At 40.1% G+C, this 23,260-nt stretch overlaps 1 protein-coding gene across 4 annotated transcripts in view; it reads right to left on the bottom strand.

Annotated features, from left to right (window-relative positions):
* The window catches only part of hdac5 (histone deacetylase 5), a 92,539-nt gene that overhangs the window by 53,450 nt on the left and 15,829 nt on the right, over window positions 1–23,260 (bottom strand). For all 4 annotated transcript variants that reach the window (XM_066673634.1, XM_066673637.1, XM_066673636.1 and 1 more), the window contains one exon: window positions 20,280–20,499. In XM_066673634.1, the coding sequence (XP_066529731.1) occupies window positions 20,280–20,301 (22 nt within the window). In that variant the 5' untranslated portion in view covers window positions 20,302–20,499. The remainder of the gene's footprint in view (window positions 1–20,279; window positions 20,500–23,260) is intronic.

The following is a 23,260-nucleotide window of genomic DNA, read 5'->3' as shown; positions in this document are numbered from 1 at the left end:
TCTGATGGAAAAACAAAAAACAAACAGAGACACTGACTTCTGCAAACTAAGCTTTAAATAAATTCTCAGTGCATCAAAAAATAAAGAAAGCACTCGGCATCAAATCTACAGTAATAGGGGGTATAGTAACCCCAGAAAACTCTAATTTTACTCTGATTTATTTCACTTAGTACAGCATGACTTACACGCACTGTGACTCTGTTTTTGACAGATTTAAAAGAGGAAAAAATATTTGCGTTAATCGATTTCCATCTCGCCAGCAGGACAGCCACTAGGGTTTTTGATGTGATAAATTGACATCAAAAGGTAAACCACTGATAACAGTTACTACACTGATAACAGGTACTACACTGATAACAGGTAGTGTGAAAGTCAGTTTTGCATGAGATATTCCACCCTGTCACACAGCATTTTTATATAAAATAAAAAACACATTTATTTAATTATATACTTAATTTTCTGATGAACTGCAGTCATTCTTACACTATTATCCAAGAAAGTTTAGTTGAAGAAACAAATATAGCTTTCTTTGACAATGATTTAAATGTATTTCTAACTGAAACAGGATCATAACAGATTACAAAAAATAGGGTCACAGAAAAGACTTTGCCACCCAGCACCAGTAGGTGAACCCATTCTGCTTTAGGAAAGAGACAAAAATCAAATGACACATAAAATCAATGGTGGTGCTACTGGATTTGCTAACAGGACTGTCCAGAGAGTTTGAATCATGAAAGAAAAGGACTTGTTTTCTCCGGACTGCTTATATGTTCTGGTTTGTACTATATATGCCGAGGCTTCTTGAGTCATGCCCGATGCTTGCAAAGAACCTGTTATGTGACCTTATTACGAGCCACAGCCGGCAACAATGGAGTCCTTTTCACCAAAGCCGACTTCTAAAAAGGGATTAACTTTTTTTTCCCCTTGTCCTCTTCCTGTTTTTAAGCACAGGTCACCCTATTACGCATTTCAGTATGTTAAGGACTGTTGTAAAAAATGGATACCACTTCATTCTCTTGATTTTTGTGTTTCTATTGGTGGGTTTCTGAGGGCTGAACATACTTTGGAGTAAGGTAATTTCCCTTTCATCCTCCAGAAAGTGGGCACAATTAGCTCTGTGCTTATAAAAATTTGTTCCACTAAGACCTTTCTGAAAGCTTACAGCAGGGAGTTTAAACTCATGTTCCCTAAGTACTAGAACGCAGCATGCTTTCCGTGGCCCTTCCTTTTTCAATTCTGTCATTTATGTGAATAAAGGAAAAAAGAAGAAATACCGAACAGACTTCTAGAATCCACAACCACAACATAGACCTGCCAACACTACCTCAAAGAAAGCAAACTGCTACTGACTAAGCATGCCACATTTACTTAAAACAAGAAGACAACATAATACATTATAATATGTATATGTTACAAGCCATCAGTCTGACATATTGTAATATACAACAGGAAATGTAGGGGGTGCTATAACTTCATTACGCCACAACAGAAGAGATCGACTGTTGAACAGACAAGACTTTCAATGAAGGTAGGTTGCTTAAGGCATGATGGGGCGCCAGTCCTCTGCAGGGTGACACACACACACACACACACACACACACACACACACACACAAAACAAACAAACACAGACACATATTCACTCTCAAACTCATACATATGGTTACTTCGTGTAGCCAATCCACCTACCAATGTGTGTTTCTGGACCGTGGGAGGACTTGTATCACCATTTATTATTTATTTCTGCATTATTTACATAATTTACAAATGCCAGCTGCCCTTTATGTCATACATACTCTGAATGAATTAAATCTATACAAACAGTCAAAATTTGATTTGGACAAAACATAATAGTATATTCTTGATTTCTACTGTAAGGTTAATTTGGAGATACACGGTTTTGTTCAGACAGAGCAAATAGTTGTTTGAGGCAGCCCTATTCCACGCTGAAGAGTACAACTTGCCTCAGATCAGCAGCAAATCCAGCTGGCTTCTCACAGACTGCAGAGAGGGCCACAACTTCTTCTGTTTGAACAGGTGTCAGATAAACGCTGCTAGAGGAAAACACAGCCCACGCAGCTCCCTATAGTTTCTCCTCGCTGCACACTCTAGCACAGGTGAGAAACGGCCTGACCTTGCCTCTCTTAGACAGAAACAACAGTGTCCCACCGACCAGGATGAGTCCAATGTGAAGATTGTTTTGAACACTGCTCAAACTACTTTTAGGACTGCTCTGTCTGAAAGACAAAAGAAAAGCTAAGAAGGTACCGCCGACACTGTGCAGTTAAGTAAATCTGAGTAAATGAGGACTTGTTCATCGTGACTTGCCTGGTTAAATTAAGGGTTAATATAAATAAAGATTTCGCACAAGTGTTCACTTCATGCTAAATGACACAGAGCTATAATAAAATGTGTCAAACACAGTGTTCATTTTGCGCTGATATCTGATGATGTATTTATAATACTCCGAAAGAGTCACTCAGCACTGAGATACTACGCAAATTCTAACTCCGTGTAAATGTTTCTTAACATAATTCTTTTTTATTACTAATTCAGGAAGGTCACAGTTTCTACATTTTATAAAAATTTCAAAAACCAAGCCCTTGTATTTTCTCACTTGCTTTAAAACTGTGTCTCGCTATTTACCGACTTTCTTAACTGGATGATATTTACGTAAGTGCAAGAGCTCATCAATTTCATTTGTAGGTGTTTTCTAGATGTTGGCAATCTTTCAGCAGTCCATCAACTTAGAGGTGACTTCAAAGTGTCCTGCAACAAAAGTCTTATAATACCTTCCTCTCGTCTTCTAAGTCTAAGCCCTAACCCCATTTAAATTCTAGGTGTATTATGAAATGAAATGCTGTGGCTGATTTGGTTAAGTGCAACATGTAACAAGACAAGACGCAGTACACAGGACTAAGTAAGGAGTGCAGCAGGCGACGTGTGGTTGACAACAGCTTTAAAGAGGCTAAAATAGAATCATTCAGAAAATGGTGATCATTCATGAATTTAATACTGTGATCTGAATCCTTTTTTTTTTCTCCTGAGACAAAGAAAAGGCAGATCTGAAGAAAGACATTTTTTCTTTGAGCAGTTGTGTCTGTAAGGTTTGCTCTGCATCAAAGAGAGTGGAACTAGACGTAACAGAATCAGCACTCAGCCACCACACAACAAATGTTTTTATGACAGAAATATCAACATCCACTTCAAAGTCTACCAGCCAGAGTCTTCCTCTATCAAAGTCCTATCAAAACACAAGCATCACATAGTTTTCTTTTCCTCCCTCCCTCTCTCTCTCTCTCTCTCTCTCTCTCTCTTCCTTTATTGTCTCTCAATTATTCTCTTTTTATGATTTATGTCCTTCTCTCCACAATGAATCAAAACGAAACTGCAGATGGTAAATAATGATACAGCAATAATTATGCAAAATTTCAGGTGCCCTTGTTCAGTTTTCTTATTAAGAATAAGTAAGCTACAGAGAACAGACCTCTACACATGTTAAAGCATAATTATGAATATATTGAGTTTAACAAACATATGCACTGCTGCACAGTCCAGGGTGCGTTCCTGCCTTGTGCCCAGTGATTCCGGGTAGACTCCGGACACAGCGAAACCCTGAACTGGATAAGAGGTAACAGACAATGAATGAATGAATGAAGCATAAAACACGGTCTGTGCAAATGTAATGGCAGATAGTATGGAAATTTGAATTATTTTAAATTTGTAAACCCTAGCATATTTATATGTCATATTTAAGTAGATTTATTCCCTATAATTGATTAATTTCCTTTAACCGCTTAATTCTGATCAGGGTCGTGGTGGGTCTGCAGACTCAGAATCATTGGACGTAAGGCAGGAAGAGACCCGGGACACTGCAGGGTCTCACGCTCACACACTCGCACCTGTGGATCATTTCACACAGCTCATCAACCTCCCAACATGTGTTTTTCGACTGGGGAAGGAACTAAAGTACCAAGAGGAATACTATGCAGGCATGGGTGGAACATATCAAACTCCTTAGAGGAAATGACCCAGTGCAATGATAGAACTTAGACCTCCTCAGACAATACCTGTTGCAGCACCATGTTATCCACATCATGATCTAATTATGACACAATTTGATTTAAACCTTTGCACACCACTTCACACATCTATTAATTCCTCCTTGAGTTAATAATGCTGGCAAAGACATTTTCTAGCATTTCAACTCCTAGAGATACTGGCACAGTTATTGGAGTCTAACTGCCAGATTGTTGAGTTGAGGTCTAAGAGGTCTAACAACCTTTCATTCCTCATCCACTAACACACACATACACACGCTTCCAAACACTCACCGGTGCTGCTCATGTTGTTGGTGTGGTTGTGAGGCAGCAGATCTGTGGGCTGTTCACCGCTGGCTGTGCTGTGTGTGTCTGTGGAGAAGCAGGATTCTGTCTCATAAATCGTCTGCAACATTGCGCACAGCCCCGGCACCGTCGGCCGCAAGAGCATGCCAGTGTGTCCCAGCTTCAAACACAACAAAACACAAACACGCACTAACGCTCTGACCAATACGGCCACTCGCAGCTCACACACTGCGCTGCTCACACACTTAACGGTGCCTCGAAAAGTCCAGTCGGCATCTGAGTAAAAGAAAAACCAAACAATGCCAATATCCTTTGAAAAGAAGCCCCTTTTTCTTAACTGTGGTCAAGTACCCATTCACAGTGTACGAAAATGTTCACTCATCACTGCATCAGTCCCATGCTTCTATGTCCATTATTCAGTTAGTAGAGTTGTTCAGTGTAAAAAAAAAAAATCATATAGCTTGCTTCAATCCACATACAATGAAAAAAATCAGTTCACGTTATTATCCTGTCCAGCTTTAACGGTTATGAAGCGCTCGTATCCAGCACGAGTCTTAGAGCTGCGTCTGCAGTAAGTCCCCTCTTTGACTGAAACCCTTCTTTTCCTTGTGGTAAGGGAACAGCGAATGAAATCAGAGAGAGTGAGAGAGCACAGGCAAGAGACAGACACACACGGAGAGAGAGAGAGAGAGAGAGAGAGAGAGAGAGAGAGAGAGAGAGAGAGAGAGAGAGAGAGAGAGATGTTGGGGGTAAGGAGAGAGTGAATGCAAAGGGGAAAGGGAAGAAGAGAAAATAAGTGAAGAAGAGAAAGAGAGAGTGTCTAAGAGAGACACAGGAAGGAAGTGTAGGCAAGAGACAGGGCACGAGACAGGGAGAAAGATAAAGAAAGCAAGAGAGAAACAAATAGAGAAAGATGGTTAAGGCAGAGAGAAGACTGGCAGAGAACAGAAAGAGCGCAAAGGAGATAGAGAGAGAGCGAGAGAGAGCGAGAGAGAGAGCAAGGAAATGAGAGATGGTGAAGCAGAAAGTAGATCAGTAGGCAACAGCTAATGTCCTTCTCTCAGCCCACAAAAAGAAAAAAATAATCATAAAATTTTAAAAAATGCCGTCGTGCTAAAGCCTTAAAAACCAAACAGTCCTTCTTTCTGTCCTTTGCTAGTTTGGATTTGTTTGGCTGCAAATGATGCCCACACCCTCCCCTGCTGTGTGGGGAGAGTGCAAGACTGAGTGAGCGAGAGAGAGACAGAGAGAGAGAGAGAGAGAGAGAGAGTGGGGAGAGAGAGGGAGAATGAGAGAGCGAGAGCAGCGGAGTGGAGCCGTGGAGTTTACAAACAGACTGGGCTGCTTCACAGAGCTGGAAATAGCTGCCGAGCGACAGGGGAGGGGTGGGGCGAGGATAAAAATAGAGGCAGGAGCTGAGAGCCTGGAGAGAGGGAGAGAGAAGGAGAGCGAGAAAAGAGTAGGGAGGGGGTTGAGGGGTAGGGAGGGGGTGGGGGGACAAGACAGATCGAGACAAGCAGTGTGTGAGAGAGAAAGACAGACACAGTGAGAGTGAAGGACTCTCTATCATGCGATTAAAATGAAGCCAGTCAAAATCAATTGCTTCCTAAAACCAATAGGAGGCAGAATGATCAAGAGAGACTCTGACAGCACAAAAAAAAAACAGACAATAACAGTGGACAGGAAGACACACACACATGGTTTTAGGACCAACCTGTGATTCTCCAGGTCAGAACTGCTTCTGTGTTACACGGTGAAAGTGCGTCAGCAGAGCTGCCACAGTGAACATGGAGGTTATCATTTCATACATTCACAACTAGGTCATAGGATTTTCACTGCCCATCCAGGACAAGCCTTCTCTAAGGTGTAGTTATTAATCAGTAATCTCCATATTATTAGAATAGTACTAGGTGGGTACATCTTAGTTTGAGCTGATATACTGTGAGCACTGTGCTATTATCAGACACCACCTTTTTCTTTCATAATTTCCCCCTTACCACAAATATCAATAATAGCCAAAACTTGTGGTGTTTTAAGTTGGCTTATTTTAGTTTTGTATTGGAGCTACAAGGTGGATAGCACATGGAGAACACTCGAAGCAGAACAGCACTGGATTCGGAACATGGCTTCAAAATATATAGGTAAACGAAAAGCACCTGTGAGTTGGGTAACATTACGGAACCATCTTACAAGTGCAGGGGGCATGGTTAAAGGGACAAAATGAATACAAGCACACATGGTGCTTTTCCACTGCATGGAACCTACACAACTCTACTCGACTCGGCACGGTTCTTTTGCTTTTCCACTGGCCAAATCTGGTCCCTGGAACCGGGTAAGTTTTCAATTCCAGCTCGCTAGAGGTTCCAACCGTGCTCAGTAGGTACTAAATGGTGACGTGTAAACACTGCAGAGCGCTGATTGGCCAGAGCCATGACAATCCAAACAAAATGCAGAGCTCATTCAAATCCAGCTCTAACCGCTGCTTGTTAAATCTCTACAATCACAGCAGCTTTCGCATTTATTTTGACAGGACTCACAGCGCCAGCTCATAACTTTACCTCAAGGTTTTTTGAAGAGGTTTATATGCTCCTTGGGCCAAAAGCCAACGAAAATTTCGGCAACAAGTGCAACAAGTAAAAACGAATCTGTGAGAAATGGTGTGGAGCCGTGTTTAGTCAAAAAAACTAAAACAACATGCGAATACGTTTTCAAAGCCAGTGATTCCTGTTAGAGACAGGGTTTCGCGGAGGAGCCTTGCTGGTGGAAAAGCAACAAGCTTTAAGCCATGTCGAGATGAGTCGTGTAAAACTGGACACATGCAGTGGAAAAGCACCAATAGAGCAGTAAAAAATAAAGTCGTGAAGCTGCAAAGAGCATGGCACAAATCTTTTGTTTGCAAATAAGAAGTGTTTTTTGATTGATTTTCACGTCTCCTTTAAAGTCTGACATTTATTTGGACTTTATTTGCAGGGCTTTACACCTATAACAGTTAATGATTTTAAAAAGATGGCTGGCTAAAAATATGCTAATTATTTGGGAGCAAAAATCAAGTGCATTTATGGTACAATGCCTTTAACAGTAACGCATCTATCAAGCCAAATAATAAGCAGCAGAAAATTAATATAATTAGCTTTTGTTTTCATTAGTTAACTTAATGGCTGAGGAAAAAACATTGTCTGTTCACCCATCAGACATTAGGGGCCTTCTTCAGAACTCACTTATTTAAATGGAGCTGTTTAATTGCAACACATGGTTAAGTTTAGTGATGCATTAGAGTTGTTTGAGTGCACTTTAAAACATTCCTCACCATACCAATAACGGTAAAAACACAAGCGTCCCTGACCCTCTATAACCCCATCAAAACTCTGGCACAACAGAAAATTGCTCAATAACACTTTCTTCTTTTCTCCTACAACACTGAAACCTTGACCTAAGGTTCAAATCAACTCTCATTACAAACTACTGGGTATATAGTATATATGCAGCAACTACACTGCGTTGTAAATTCAGTTTTTCATTGTGACATCATGCCAATTATCACATTCATATATATCCACCTATTTATCCTCCAGCAGTTTAGCTGTAGGGTGTGAGACAACAGCATTTGTTCTGCCTCACATCAACTCCACATGCTTGAATACATGCATAAATTGCAAATAAATTGTACTCAGTCTGTAAAGGAATTGTATTTTTCTTAAATAGGTAGCTACATGCTTATGGAAACATCAGATGACACGAGGCTCCTGTAATCACATACCCTACTTTACTTCACTCTTCATAGAATTCCATCATATTTCATGCTACAGCTGTTTCAGAATAAGATTTTGTTACTTTTCTAATCTCAAATATCTTATCCACAATTTCTTGCTGTTTTCATCTGGATAACAGTACTGTGCATTGAATGTGTGTCATATGGAATTTCTCAGTTCAGGCCTCAAACTCTGCCTGCACGTTTTGCTTTCTGCACTGTGTTTATGATTTTTCTGGAGGTTAACATGTCCCTGACCTCCACTTTCTCCACTGTTGTTTCAGAAAACTCAGTGGCACGGCCACAGTCTTTGTTCTTGTGAAAGCATGGACTGTTGGGAACAGCTGCTCCCAGATCGCTGGAAAAGAAAAGAAAAAAAAAATACAACCCCACTCTAAATTAGCTCTCCGCACCAGGATATTCTTAGAAGCAGCCGTTGTCATGACCACTAGGCCACCGATGCCGCTTTCTGTGGTCAGAACAGATTCGGCTCGAGAGCCTCTGGACATCAAAGAGTGGCTCTGTTAAGAGTCTGTTGGGGTGGGGTGGGGGGAAAGCTCCATTTTTAAAACAGCACAGCTAAGTTTTGCTTGTTGAAGGGATGGCAATGTTAACAGATTAACAAAACAACAAAACAAAAAACCATCATCTGAACAACATTATCCATTGAAAATTCTATCCATTAGTCGGTATGGTTTTGCACCAGGTTACATCTTGTTACAGCTGATTCTCTTCATCTTTTAATCCATACAGAATATATTTTAGAATCTCTGCTCATTTATACAGAATTCAAGTGGTGTATTTGCTCATTAGTACGTGTATATAAAGTACACTGATCAACCATAACATAATGACCACCTCCTTGTCCATTCTGTCAGCTCCAGAATAGTGGATGACCAACACAAACTGTGCAGCAATGGATGAGATAATGTTGGTCGGTGTGCCTAAAAGCGTGGATAGTGAATGGGCACAGTGTTTCAAAACTCCAGCAGCAATGCTGTGTCTGATCCACTTATATTAGCACAACACACACTAACACACCACCATGTCAGTGTCACTGAGAATGATCCACCACCCAAATAATACTTTTTTATAAAACATTTTGCATGATTGTATCATGAGAGTGTTCTTCAGACAAATGAAGAACGTGCTATTGATGGTTCTATATAGCACCAAAAACGGTTCCTCTATTGTTACAAGCATAACATATGCAGAGCAACATATGGACTATAATCTGAAATTGTAGAACTACATAGTGCTCCTCTCTGGAAAGCAGAGCATTGAGAATAAATGTTGAGTGTAGAAACAAGGATAATGTTACAATTACTTGGTGTATATTGCACTTTTTTTTTTAATATTGGCTAGACCAATCAGAATTCAGAATTATTTGTTTTATCATTTGCATTTTGACCATATTTATTTTAGGCCTTGTAGTTAATGAAAATTGTCAGTATGCTGTATTTAATTGCAAAATAGAAATGACTAAATATTCCTGTGGGTGCATGTGTGCATTTATGGTTAAAAAAGCTATATTATTATATTATTATTGTTACTACTACTACAAAGACTGAGACATAGGTCTGTCCCAAATCCTAGTGAGCTGCCTAACTATGTAGGCAGCTGTTTAGGTAGGCAGGTCTCTAACCAACGTCTGTCCTCATGAGGCAGATTATTGAGACGCTCTAGTTAGAGTTCCCACCCACTGCACTGGACCGGTTTTTACTTACCTCATTGGCTAGCGTCGCCTCAGCTTTTCAGCACTATGGATTCTCCTCTTACCGTTTTTATCACATTTTTAATAATTTTTTTCCCTGGCGCACAAGTGAAATAGACGGGAGTTGTGCTCGCGTTGCATCATGGGATTGCTTTCGTGGCTGAGGAAGACTGCCTTAAAATTCGTCCATATTAAGGTATCACAATAGGCAGCATATTTAAGGTATCCAAGATTCGGAACAGCCTACGTGTAAAAATATAATGTTAAATATAATATGCCCTAGGTTTTGGGACAGACCCAGCGTGTGAGGGAGAAATAGAGAGAGAGACATGCTGATTGTGGCCCTGCTTTCTGAGTGTTGCTTTGATGTTCTGCCATCAGTGAGACTCTAAGTGCACACATTCTGCACCTGTTGCACTTCAGACTGTCCCCAGCTCACTGTCTGACCAAGAGCTGGACGGAGATGGGACAGAGGGCGGGTGAAGGGGTATTTTTACACAAACCACAAATCCCTGAATGACCCTTCCCACAAAAACATGCCAAGTGTTTGGGCTGGTCTGGTGGGATGGATGGGATAGCTACAGTATGTGTGTAGCTGGAGGAATATCTCGCTCTGTCTCTCTCGCTCTCCCTCTAACACACACACACGCAGCCTCAGACCCGAAGCCTGCACTTGTGGCTTGACTTGCAGTACACACTGTTATTTATAGGCTGGTCTACCTTTTGGATTTTCTGACGTTAGTTGGTTTTATATTTAGATATAAGAAGGGGAGAGGGCACCACTTGTTTTTGCGAGTCTTTTTTTCACAAACTCAAGTTAATGTCAAAGACAGACAGCCATGTAGGAAGCCTGTTGAAAGTTTGAGTCAGCCATCCTATAGATCTTCATCAACAGAAAGTTGTCAGGAGTTCCCTGATGAATTACACACCTACAGTTGTATGCAAATGTGGATGCCCCTTGTCAAATTACATAATTTATTGATTTTCTACTAAAACTACATTATCACATCTTCTTTAGAGAATGAAAGTAAACATTACAGTTTAAAAGAAACAATCTACTCTGTTTTTCAAGTATTTAAGCATTTATATTAACTGGGCAATTCAACAAAATATTAATATTAATATTAATAATAATAATAATAATAATAATTTGACAACTGTTGTCCATTAAACATTATAAACAGGTGACTGTTAATTGTGGTCTCTCTTGGACTTTATTTCTCCATTCACTGTGAATTTTAAACATAGTGTAATATAATAATTGGTAACCCGAGCACACCGTGTAAGCCATGGGAAGAAGGCCATGGAAAGTGTGTCAAACAAAAGCTAGGATGTGGGTTCGCCCACTCTAAATAAAGCAGACTGCATTAACTAATTCACCAAGGCCTGCAAGCACGGTTTTAACTTGGACAGGAAAGGGAAAAATTAATACTCATTATCTTTTCTATTGTAATATACCCTGCGCCTGGTGCAGCCTCAGAGAGGGTGAAGATCTGTTCTAATTATCACTATAGTTGCCATTTCAAGCACTAATTAAACATTTATTTCTTTATTTTATGTGATTGTAATTTTTATTTTTCCAAAGGAACATAATTTGACTTGTCTGAGTTAGCACACTGAACCCTAAGCTTTTATTCAGTTATTAACCTTATAATTACTCGATAATTATTATCAATTCATTGGTAACGGTTAAGTAATGAATGTTTGCCTTATTTTGTGTGGCCTTTGGTGTCCGTATTGTTTTGAGTAAAGGAAGAATCATTGTTTTATCTACAGCAGGGGTTCGTAACCTGGAGATTATGACCCACTAAGGGGTCTCAACAACATAGCTCCCAGTGGGGTTTTGAAAAAGGTTACACAAATAATATACTGGATATGGATGTATGTCTTGTTTGATGCAATGCCAGACATGATCAGTTACCCTGTGCAGACTCATTATCTACACACATTTCTATAGCAGCAACAGACAGAAATCAAATGGAAACCAAAGGGGTTCATGCTGACACAAGCGGTCTGTTTGTTTAATATAGGAGAGTTTGTGTATCACTCTGTATCCGCTGCATGTTAGAAATCGCTTTATGTTACTAGAGGATTATCAGCAGACATTTCCTAATGTGGTGGATATTGGCTGATTTGCTGTAAATTTTTCTCTTTGGAAAGTTTTCCCTATAAATTGTGGCTTGCATCCTTCATTTTTTAAATATTTTTATATTAAAGACGTTAAGAACCCCTCAACAACATGTTTGGTAAGATTTACATTAATGCTATTTTGATTGCTATATAGTGGCTCTCCAATTAAAACACGTATCTCTGTTTTAGTTGAGTTTTAGTTTACTACATCATTTGAAAACAGCAGCTGTCCTTCACATTGTGATGAATGAACCAATGGAAATGCTCCAATTCTACTGAAAGTTAAGAAGGTTTTGTCCTTTTCCTGTAAAGTTACTATTTTGGGAGATACATATTTTTAATAGGACACAGAAGATATATATGTCTATGGCTAGGTCACTATGCTAGCAGTGAGAATCTACTGATATTTCAGGGATTCTTAGCATATCAGATATCATACTATGGCCTAATGATTTGAAGCAACTGTTATTAAAGCCTTTCAGAAAATGTTAGTTTAAGGCCAATTTCACCGTGCCCACCTGTTTCAGAGGACACCCACACACACAAACACACACACAAACAAGCCAAAGTGCCATTTTAGTGGAACCCAATCCAGCACAGCTTGGCCCATGGCCTGCCAATACATCCTGAGTTACAGCGCTGCGATCGATGAACAATTTGTTGGCTGTCTCGATCATCAGTAGGCAGAATTTCTCAGGTTTACAAGATCCAATTTTCATGTACAATCAAATCCAGAAATAAGGGCCTTTAAAAAAATAAATGCATCAGAGAATGTTTACCCTTTCAGGGAGCGTCCAGCAAATGCAGGAACCCATCCACTCTTCTATACAATCCATCTAGTTACTGAGTAAATGGTCTAAGGTTATAATAAGACCAGGAGTGTAAAGGGTTCAAATAAACAGATAAATATATAAATAAACAAACATCTAGCACAAGTTAGAGATTACCCTGTGCTCATTTAATTTTCCGTCAAATGGCAATTAGGTTCAAGTTAATTGTATTTAAATGTCTCGTATTTAAATAGTGTTTCCTTCTTTCATCTAAAAACACAATGAGTGATGCTGAGGTCAGGAATCATGGGCAGCCTGTTCATTGTTCTGTTTGATTTGATTTGCGCGCACACACACACACACACACACACACACACACACACACACACACACATACATACATGTACATATATATTTTTTTATACTCGCTTCATGTTAGCATATAGTACATACAGATGCACGCACAATGTCTTCAGCTATGCATACGATGATCAAAATCATGCTGAACATATATTCTTTCAAAATTATTTATGAAATTAAAAGCAGATATTTATCACACACACACACACACTACAGACTGGCAAACAACCTTTTTTGGGCCCTTCATTTGATGACTCATATCAAGGCATAGACAGAACCACTTGCATCTAAAGTGTAGTTTCACACACACACACACACACACACACACACACACACACACAGGAGGCGCATAGAGATTCTCTCTCTCTTCAAATAGAACATAGCGATGACTCATTCGCTGCACAGCCCCAACTGCATTGCTGTGCCTTGGCAGATAACACACACACACGTACATATAAACACACACACACACACACACACACACACACACATATATATATATATACATATATATATATATATATATATATATATATATATATATATATATATATATATATATATATATACATACATACATACATACATACATACATACAGACATGTGCAATAGTTTTAGGCATCAAAGAACATTTCATTATAAAAAGTATCATATATCTTTATTACCTTATTATTGAATGTTGGGCCATTTCTATTTTTCTTTTACAACTAAATAAACTACAACTGTCTGTGGCTTCCGTAGTTTGGATTTTTTTTACGCTGCACATGTTACGTAAGTGGGAATAGTTCACAAACTGCACACTTGACTACAAACTCCAGGAGTACTTTGACTTGACATAAGCTTTGAAAGCAGAAACCACAAAGGCCTGTAAAAACAAGCTTTGCTTCACTTCTGCAAGTGTGATCTTTCATGTTCACAAGATTAATTTCTTTTAGCACGTGCAACAATATCGTCAAACTATACAGTTCTTGGAGATCATTTACATTAATCAGTTTTAAAGGAGCAGTAACAGCAACAGCCTGTAAAGAGGTTAGAAAACTGTTATGTAAATAGGAATTATGACTGTTTTTGGTCCATAAACCCACACAACCGTTATAAGTGGACTTCTGAGGGAAATGAAAATAAAATATACAAGAAAAATGTAGGATGTGGAACCTTTGATCCTGTTTATGCACACCTGCGTATTCCACATTACCTCAGCTAGAAAAACTGTGGGCAATTAACATACAGTGTGACTCATGTAAATATTGTACTCCAAGTATAGATACGCAAGTGCAGTTTTGAACACAATGGTGCGAAAACAATCTTCCAAACAGTAACAAAGAGCCAGTAATGAGAGAGACATTTAAAAGAAATTTGTTATTTTAATCAGAATGAATCACTGTCTTAATAAGCAGTGGCTGACTGAATGTTGGCTATAATCTTCGCAAGAAAACGGGATAAGAGATGGGATATAACAGAAAACAAAAACAGCTAGGACATTGCAAATATCACACATTAATTATTAATGCACGCCTTCACTTGGCATTGACTACAGCGAGTGAGCGGTGTTTGATAATTAAAAAGCTGGGGAAAGATTTTGTAGACAACATGAAATGCAGACTGGAGTGTTAAAAAGCATGTGTTAAAAGAACAGAGAAAACCTCAAAGATAAGACAAAGTTCTTTTAAAAAGCGAAAAAAAACAAACAAACAAACAAAAAAATAAACCTACAGGGCCACTATGAATTTATTTCACCTGATCAAGGCATAATGACTTCTTATAAAAGCAGAAATGTCCTACAGAACAATGGGTAAAATTAATTCATTCATTATCTGTAAGCTCTTATCCAATCCAGGGTCGCGGGTGGTCCGGAGCCTACCTGGAATCATTGGGCGCAAGGCAGGAAAACACCCTGGAGGGGGCACCAGTCCTTCACAGGGCAACACAGACACACACACATTCACTCACACACTCACACCTATGGACACTTTTGAGTCGCCAATCCACCTACCAACGTGTGTTTTTGGACTGTGGGAGGAAACCGGAAGATCCGGAGGAAACCCACGCAGACACGGGGAGAACACACCACACTCCTCACAGACAGTCACCTGGAGGAAACCCACGCAGACACGGGGAGAACACACCACACTCCTCACAGACAGTCACCCGGAGGAAACCCACGCAGACACGGGGAGAACACACCACACTCCTCACAGACAGTCACCCGGAGGAAACCCACAGACACAGGGAGAAGACACCACACTCCTCACAGACAGTCACCCGGAGCTGGAATCGAACCCACAACCTCCAGGTCCTTGGAGCTGTGTGACTGCGACATTACCTGCTGCACCGCCGTGCCGCCCAGGGGTAAAATTATGATGAATAAATGTTTCAAATATTCCAACTCTTTAAGGTATGGATCCAGCAAAACATATTCAGAATGTTCTCTTCATTATCTTTACCTTTATTTCTTGATAATCTTGATACTTCCACAGATGTTTCAACTTGTTAACTTGTGTGTGTAGTTCTTTACTTGCAAAAAGTTGAAATAAGCTCTGCTTTGAAACTGTTGTGCTCCATAGTGTTTAACGAGTGAATTATGAGGTTTCTTACGCCAAAAAAATTTACAAAGCGACCTTGTCAATTTACAAAAGAGGGCTTCCAATCTTAATGGGAGCAGCAGACATGTAAATAGAGATAGAGGCATGGACTAATACCATAAACACACAGCTGTACGTACTGCATGAAGGTAAAGTTTTAGTAATATTTAGACTTTTAGTTTAATCACTGAACAAATCCCCTAAAATGTGAATCAGACACACCAACAAATTTCAGAATGAAACAAAGTTTTGTGGAGCATCTCCAACCTAGTATTTCTTACTGAGAAAAACTGCGTTGTTGTTGTTGTTGTTGTTGTTTTTTTTTTTTTCAAGAAATATTACAGCAACAACTCCAAAACTTAGCAGACACCTGCATACCATCAGTTTGGTACAGGAAGTGATGCTGCTTCACAGCTCCAGAGACTTTGGTTTGATCCTCTCCTCAGGTCACTGCGAGAAGTTCAGTGTGTTCTCCCTGTGTCTGTGTGGGTTTCCCCGTAGTGCTCTGGTTTCTGCCCAAAATTTAAAAATGCACGCTGGTCATTGCTTTGCCTGTGTGAAATGGTCCACAGGTATGAGTAGGTGAGTGCCTGTTTGAGTGTGTGATGCCTGTCATGTACTGGCGTCCTGTCCAGGGTGTGTTCCTGCCTTGGGCTTAACAATTTCTGAGTAGGCAAATCAGTTTTATGAGGTTATAAAAGATGAACGAATGAATAGTAAATATTAGTGGGTGTGACCAAACTTAAAATTCGTGCTAATAGTTGTGTCTGTAATATCTCTGAAAAAATATGTTTTCTAATACTAACGTCCTAACTTTTTAATCTCTAATGGCTCGAGGTGGGCTGGTCATCACTTCCCCTGCTGAATAAAGGGTCCTCAGCATGGCTGAAAACGTTGAGTCTCTTTGCTTGTTCTTCCTGAGTCACGCGGTGGGCTGCTAATTAACCCTCCCACACGCCGGGGCTTGAGAACCATGGCGGCTTTAGAACCACTGAAAGACTCAAGAGTCTCACCTGGTGGGTGTGTGGGAGGGTGGGGGTGACGATGCGAGTGTTAGAGGAGGCTCATTAGTCTCTAGATGACTAGCACATATTATGTAGATGTACCCTGCTTTACATGAAGTTTTACCAACAGAAAATCAACTGAAAGGTGAAGATGATCAGACCCTTGAACCCAAAGAAAACTCAGTCCTCAGTTTCTCCTCGCATCCCTGCGTTTTGGTCGTTCTGCATGTGAATCAAAAGTCAAAGTAGGCAGTTCCTCTCTGGTGATAGTTAGACTTTGGAGACTAATGACACACTATAAATTACAAATTACATAGTTCATGAAATATTTCTTAGTAGCTCCTAAATATTGAGCTAATGAACTATTATTCAGTAACTTCTATATATTTTTCCATAACTATCATAAGACACATACAGAGGTAATTAAATTGTAAGTAAAAGTACTTCTAGAATTAACGAGTGTATTTTTAAAGAATGATATGCCCGAAACCCAAGTGGGCCAACTCACAAGAAAATGAATGAACAGCACAGCACAGTCAATTTTAAATGCCACACTTAAAGTCAGCCAAAAGCAGATGATACTCCATTGGTCAAAATACGTATCTTTTATCTTTTATCTTAAATAATAAGTACATGTTACTGTTGTCTATGGACTCTACATATATACATTTCAATCTTTTTTTCCATTGACATTCTGACAGAAAAAAAATCAGAACAGTGGTCTTAAAGGTAATGCCTACAATTTTGGGGAACTACAGTTATCTCTTGTTTGTTTACGTTCCGAAGCTTTGCTTCTTTTAAGGTGAAACGGCATCTTTGTTAAGCCACAAGGACTGTTGTTTTTATTGAAGTTTAACTTTTTAATTCATTGTTTGATTTACCACAGAAACTCGTTTATAACTTGGGTTGTTTAGTTTTGTAGAACTTTTTGGTCTGTGTTTAGCTTCCAGCATGCAAACAAATTAGAGAGCTAGCAAACAGTCAGAAAGCATCTTCTGAATTTTATAAAAAGTGTTTATTGATTAAAATCATGAACGTCAACTTTAAGGGGCAGGTTGGTATATGAATAAGAAAACACAGCCTTCATTTTTTAGGAAAACCTACAATCTTACATATCTCAGAAGCAAGCCTAAGAGAGTGGAATAAAGGCTTTGTTGTCTGAATCAACGGCAGAAACAGATCACTCTCCTTCTGTCATTTACACAACCCTCAATTGTCCAACTGCAATCAGCAGCTATTCTTTACATCCTTATCGTATTCTCTGGGCAGCAACAAACATCCAGCAAAATGTCAGACATGCCCGTAAAATCACAATGTTGAGACACACAAACACGCACAGGTCTAGAGTAAGAATCGATGCACTGGCGTCAGCCGGGGTGAACGGCCCAATGAGCAGAAGACCCTCGGGGCAGCAGCAGAGACGAGAGGGGTTACTTGGTTGCCACGGCATCCAGTGACATTCAAAGACGTCACCAGAGGGACGGAAGGTTAATAAAGGTCTGAGCGGCCATCACTACTGCCAATTATAAACAGCAGAGATAGGAGGAAGAAGTGAGTGGAGGGGCTATGTGTGAGTGTGTGTTTAGTGCGGGGGCGGATGAATGAGTGATTCTTGGAGTTGAGAGGAGGCAAGAATGCACACCGAAAATGGGGAAGATTAAAAGGGCTGGGCAATTTCTACACACTGTATCACCAATTGAACAGTAATAAGTCGTGTATTTGAACAGTCTAACCCCATAGATGGTCACTACATGAGGTCCTTAGCTTCATCTTAGGTGACTTCATTAGCAATTTCTTCTTACTTACACCTGTCTGCTATGCCTTGTTAGAATTTAAAATCAGGCAGTTCCTATTTTCCACAAAATGTGCATATCTTCAATAGGAACAAATAATTCAGAGTACATGGTGTAACTAAAAAGCCATTTTAAACAGGTTCAGAATGATAAACTTAGCTGTACAAGATTCTGTGATTGTGTGATATCACATTCCTGTGGGTTAGTACACTGCTTCAGAAGTGTGAACCTGATATACTTTTGTCAGTGTCTCAGACCAACAGCTCAGCCAAAAAAAAACTGAGCTTGGAAACTGAGGAGTTGAAGATTAGTTTCCTGACTGCTGCTACACCTGATGCACAAGGGAAGAAAAAAAAATCTCAGTATCAGGTTTGTCACCTGTTGAGAAGTACCCTGTGCTGGCACTGTTTTATTCCTCAGAGAAATCATTGTTCGCTATTTTTGGTCTCAGCAGGCACCTTTTAAAAGCAGATGATGAAAGACATCAGTTCTGTAACTGGAAGAAGCGCTAGTCTCTGTAGCTGTTCTCACAGTGTGAACAAAAGGTTTGGGTACGTCACCTTTACCTTCAACAAAATACGAGTGAGACTAAATAAACATTTCATTTCCAACCGATTTCTCATTCTCAAAATATATTCAGCCAGCAAAAATAACACCTGTTCAAAGCTCTAAAGATATCGCCATACTGCTAACGCTACAGCTGGGTGCATTAGCAAGTGACAGTTCAACAAAACAGGTCTTCTTCAGGCTGCAACATTTACACAAGAACAAGACTGGTCAAGAGTATACAGCAAAGCCTCGGCAAAACTATACTCGCTCATGAAGTTCGCTTCATTCAATAGATGAAGACACAAACACGAAATGTTCCCATTGGCCCAAATGTAGTCAATAAGCCAAAGCACATCTCGGTATTTATTTGTTTGTTTGTTTGTTTGATGTGTTGTCAGTTTTTCAAGAATTTCCAGAATTTTGGCCCTAAATTTTGTAACCAAAGGTGAGACACTGAACATGTCATGGCTGGTAAACGTTTATATTTATATTCAATTATACATGGAAAACTTTGTTGAATGTTATTCCAGCAAAAAGAAACTTGCCCTCTAGTTTCCACTCATAAGAAACTGCAGCAGCTCCTCAACATTTCCAATGCAGCGTACACCCGGTCAGCTCAGTGGAAAACCTCTTGGAGACCATGGAACAAAAATGGCATCAAAAATATGTAAATATCTCCAGTTTTCCTACTGGGAAAAGAAGCAGCTGACTGTGCTCACTAGCAGGGTGAATGAGTTCCTGATACATTCCAGACTCCAGAGTAAAAATGCTGACCTAAGAACAGCTTCAGCCTTTAATTTCCGACTTATTATGTTGTTATTCAGAGGAACGGTTGGGCTTTAGTTTCTAGCCATTATGATCACCTGAGTTGTAGACTTTTTGTGCATCTCAAACACAAGACAAAGACGTTTCTCCAACAAGGCTATTAATGCCCCTGTGAGGAGAAGGAATTTGCTGCCATCGTATAAGCATTAATTTGCCATTCATGGTGGATTAACATGGCTCCAACAAAACAAGGACATATATGATATTCAAGTATCCGTATTAAGTAAATACACTGAAATTGTGCATTAAAGTGTGATCTCTTTAGAAGGCCTGAACTTATCTTCACTAAGAATGTGTGCAGGGGCAAATGTAAAGCAGTTAAAAGTGACACAAAATCAAGCTATTAAGGGAAGGCATAGTACCATTTGTCACAGGAATTCATAAAGCATATGCACAAACAGATGGTGTTCTTTTTTATCTGTAGTAGGGCTTTAAGAAAATCACTGGAATATTCTTACCTGGTGTGTTGGATGAGTTCATGGACAGACCCTTCGTTCTGGCTTTCGATCAGTGATGTGCACAGTCAGCTACAACTGACGGGTGTGTGAGAGTGCGTGTTTCCACCTGGTGGAGGGGGCTCGGTGATGGAGGCTGCAGATCTACAGCGGGTCCTCGCTATCTGCCATGGCCGGAGACATCAGAAGAGCAAGGCAGTGATGACCAGACACACCAACCTCACTGTAAACATGAAAAAGCAGGACACAGTTCACGATACGTTTGCATTTTCTGCTTCTCAAAATGGACGCAATCCCCAGCACATTTAATGATGTTGAGTTATGGGCTACGGAGTGGTCAGTCCATTGGGCTGGTGAACACTAAAAAGAAAATCTATTTTTCACTTTATATAAGTTAACTTTCCTCATGTTATAAACAGTATATAAATAAATGCAGATGACGAAAAAAGTGACACATCTGTTCATACATTGGGTGTGATGCGCTGGTCAGTCTACACTAAACCATCAGCAGAAGTGATTATTCAGACAGGAACAGTTGTATCTTAATTATAACCACACACTCCTGCAGCAGCCTGGTTGGGGGTTTCTCTGGGCAGTGTCCCAGGTGTGAAATGCTGCTTCTCAGAGCAAAAGGCTAGTAGTTCGTCCCCCACCAAAAAGCAGACACAGAACTGTTAATGGGAATGACTCATGCAGCCTCTGGTCTGTGTAGACAGGGCGAACGGCTGCACTAGAATACCCATGCTGCCTAGCAGCAACTGCACATGCAGAGGGTACTATAATGCCAAAAGACTTTGCCTCCTGGCTGATGGCAAAGAAAATATATTCAGGCAGCCTTGACTGAAACAAGGACATCCCTCAATATGCACTTACTCATACAAAGCATGTTTGGTTTGGACAATAATCTTGTTTCTATCGCTACAGTGTAAAATTAGAAGCAACTTTCAGACACCAAACACAACCAGGACAGGCTGGCCCAGCATTTAAAATCTCTCTGGTTCACCCATGCTCATTGTCATACCGGTAAAGTTTTAAAGGCAATTGCAGAAATCTTTCATAATTTCACTGAGATGTAAAAGTCATTCAGAATGTTCTGATGGGTACTTGTGCAGTTTAAACTTATAAACTTACCGTCATAGGAACCAGAAGCTGTAATGTGATTAATGCCTTTAGGGCAGTTCTGTAGGACTGGTGGAGTGACAGTGTCCTCCCACAGTGTCCTCTGGCCCCACCTGCTGGCCAAGGCCTGCCACTGCACACTCAGGAAGGGAGCACTGCACCCGCATTGGCTCCATTGCAAACATTTCCTGTCCTGTTACAGGGCAGTTCCTGCCACTGACCCACTGTCCATTAACCTCACGTTTGAAGTTTTCCTGCCAGCCATGAATAGCAACTGTCCACTCACAAACACTACGGTGTCTCTAACAGAGAACATGTATTCATACATTTTATAGAACAATTTCTGTTCAAACTTCTGGCAATAAACTACAGGTCATAAGCGTTGCACAGTTAGGATTGCATAATATAAAGTGGAAGTCCACCAAATGTTAACAAATATCAGCAGAATCATATCATTACAATGTAAGGTGTAATTTAAGCATCAGTTTAGGGTTCTGGAGACCTTAGTAAATGAAATTGGAGAACTAAGTCTGAAAACATGGGATAAAACAAGCAATCCTGAATTTATTGCTATTAATTTTACCTGCGTTTTTAGTGACTGGAATGGATCATATTCAAATTTTACTTGACAAGTTTAAACAGATATTAAATTCCAAAAGAAATGTAATTTTAAGTGCTAATGAAATTCATATTCTGTATCCACATCCACCAATTTCATTTGTGGCAATGGGCTGAGAGTCTGGCACCATACGCAAAGAAAACGACTAGCCACTTTTCTCTCTCACCAGTCTCGACTTCTCTAGCACACACACAAAACATTCTCTGGACAGCATTAGCTCTGACCACTGTAGAAATCATAGCAGGTGCCAACCAAAGCCCACTCCTGTGCCAAAGCAGATGCTTCATTGCCTGCTGTAGATGGTTTCTGCCATATCTGAGAACATATAACTCAACGGTAACAGCCCGTGAGAACCCATGTTTACAGGAGGTTTCAGGAAGCAAAACGGAAACAATGTGTGTGCTGGTGTGCTTTTTACGAGGGAAAATGGAATCCAGCCAAAGTGTTTCACAATATATTACAGAAATGAAACACATGTTAATGTAAAGTGCAAAACAGGCTCTATCCAACATCCGGTTCCTACTACTGTGCACACTTCTCTCTTGATAGGTTTGACTGCATGCTGACTGTGCATGCAAAAAATACATAATCTAATAACACAACATTATACCGACATCTGCAGTGCTCTTAAGCAGTGTAGTAAATGTTTCCATTACATCTCCCGAGCTATGTCCATAATTACCCAAATTTCTCCTTATGATATGTTTACTCCCTCAGCAACCTTTCCCTGTGCTCCTTACACAGAGATAACAAGGTATGATGCAAGCAAAGAATTATAGCATGGCTGTGCGTGCAAACCTCTGAGCAGGCCATGTTTATGTTTAACAGCATGTTGTGTGACACTAAACTCAGTCCAGTCTTTTCTCCAGCTGTGCTGTTTGCACTCCACTGCAGCACATAAAAAGGCTGAAGTACCATACAAAACTACAATACAAAACATACAAAACTATCACAAAAAATCAGATTTCGATACAGATGTCATCCACAATAACAGTTCAAATGTAACAGCAAAACAACAGCACCTGATCAAAAACACTGAAATTGAACCATGAGGCTTGCAAATATCTATCTATCGTTACACTTATATAGCGCCTTTCTAGACACCCAAGGACGCTTTACAATCCACACTGCTCAGAACGCTCAATCCACACACACACTGGCGAGAAGCGGCAGCCACACGCGCACAGCGTACTCTCGACCAGGAACGACCGTCCAACTGGAGGACTGCATCAGGCACTAGGGTTTC

This window comes from Hoplias malabaricus, chromosome 6 (genome assembly GCF_029633855.1).
Source record: "Hoplias malabaricus isolate fHopMal1 chromosome 6, fHopMal1.hap1, whole genome shotgun sequence".
NCBI classification, from domain to species: Eukaryota; Metazoa; Chordata; class Actinopteri; order Characiformes; family Erythrinidae; genus Hoplias; species Hoplias malabaricus.
Note: the sequence above shows the minus strand (reverse complement) of the source record. Positions and strands in the feature narration are given on the sequence as shown.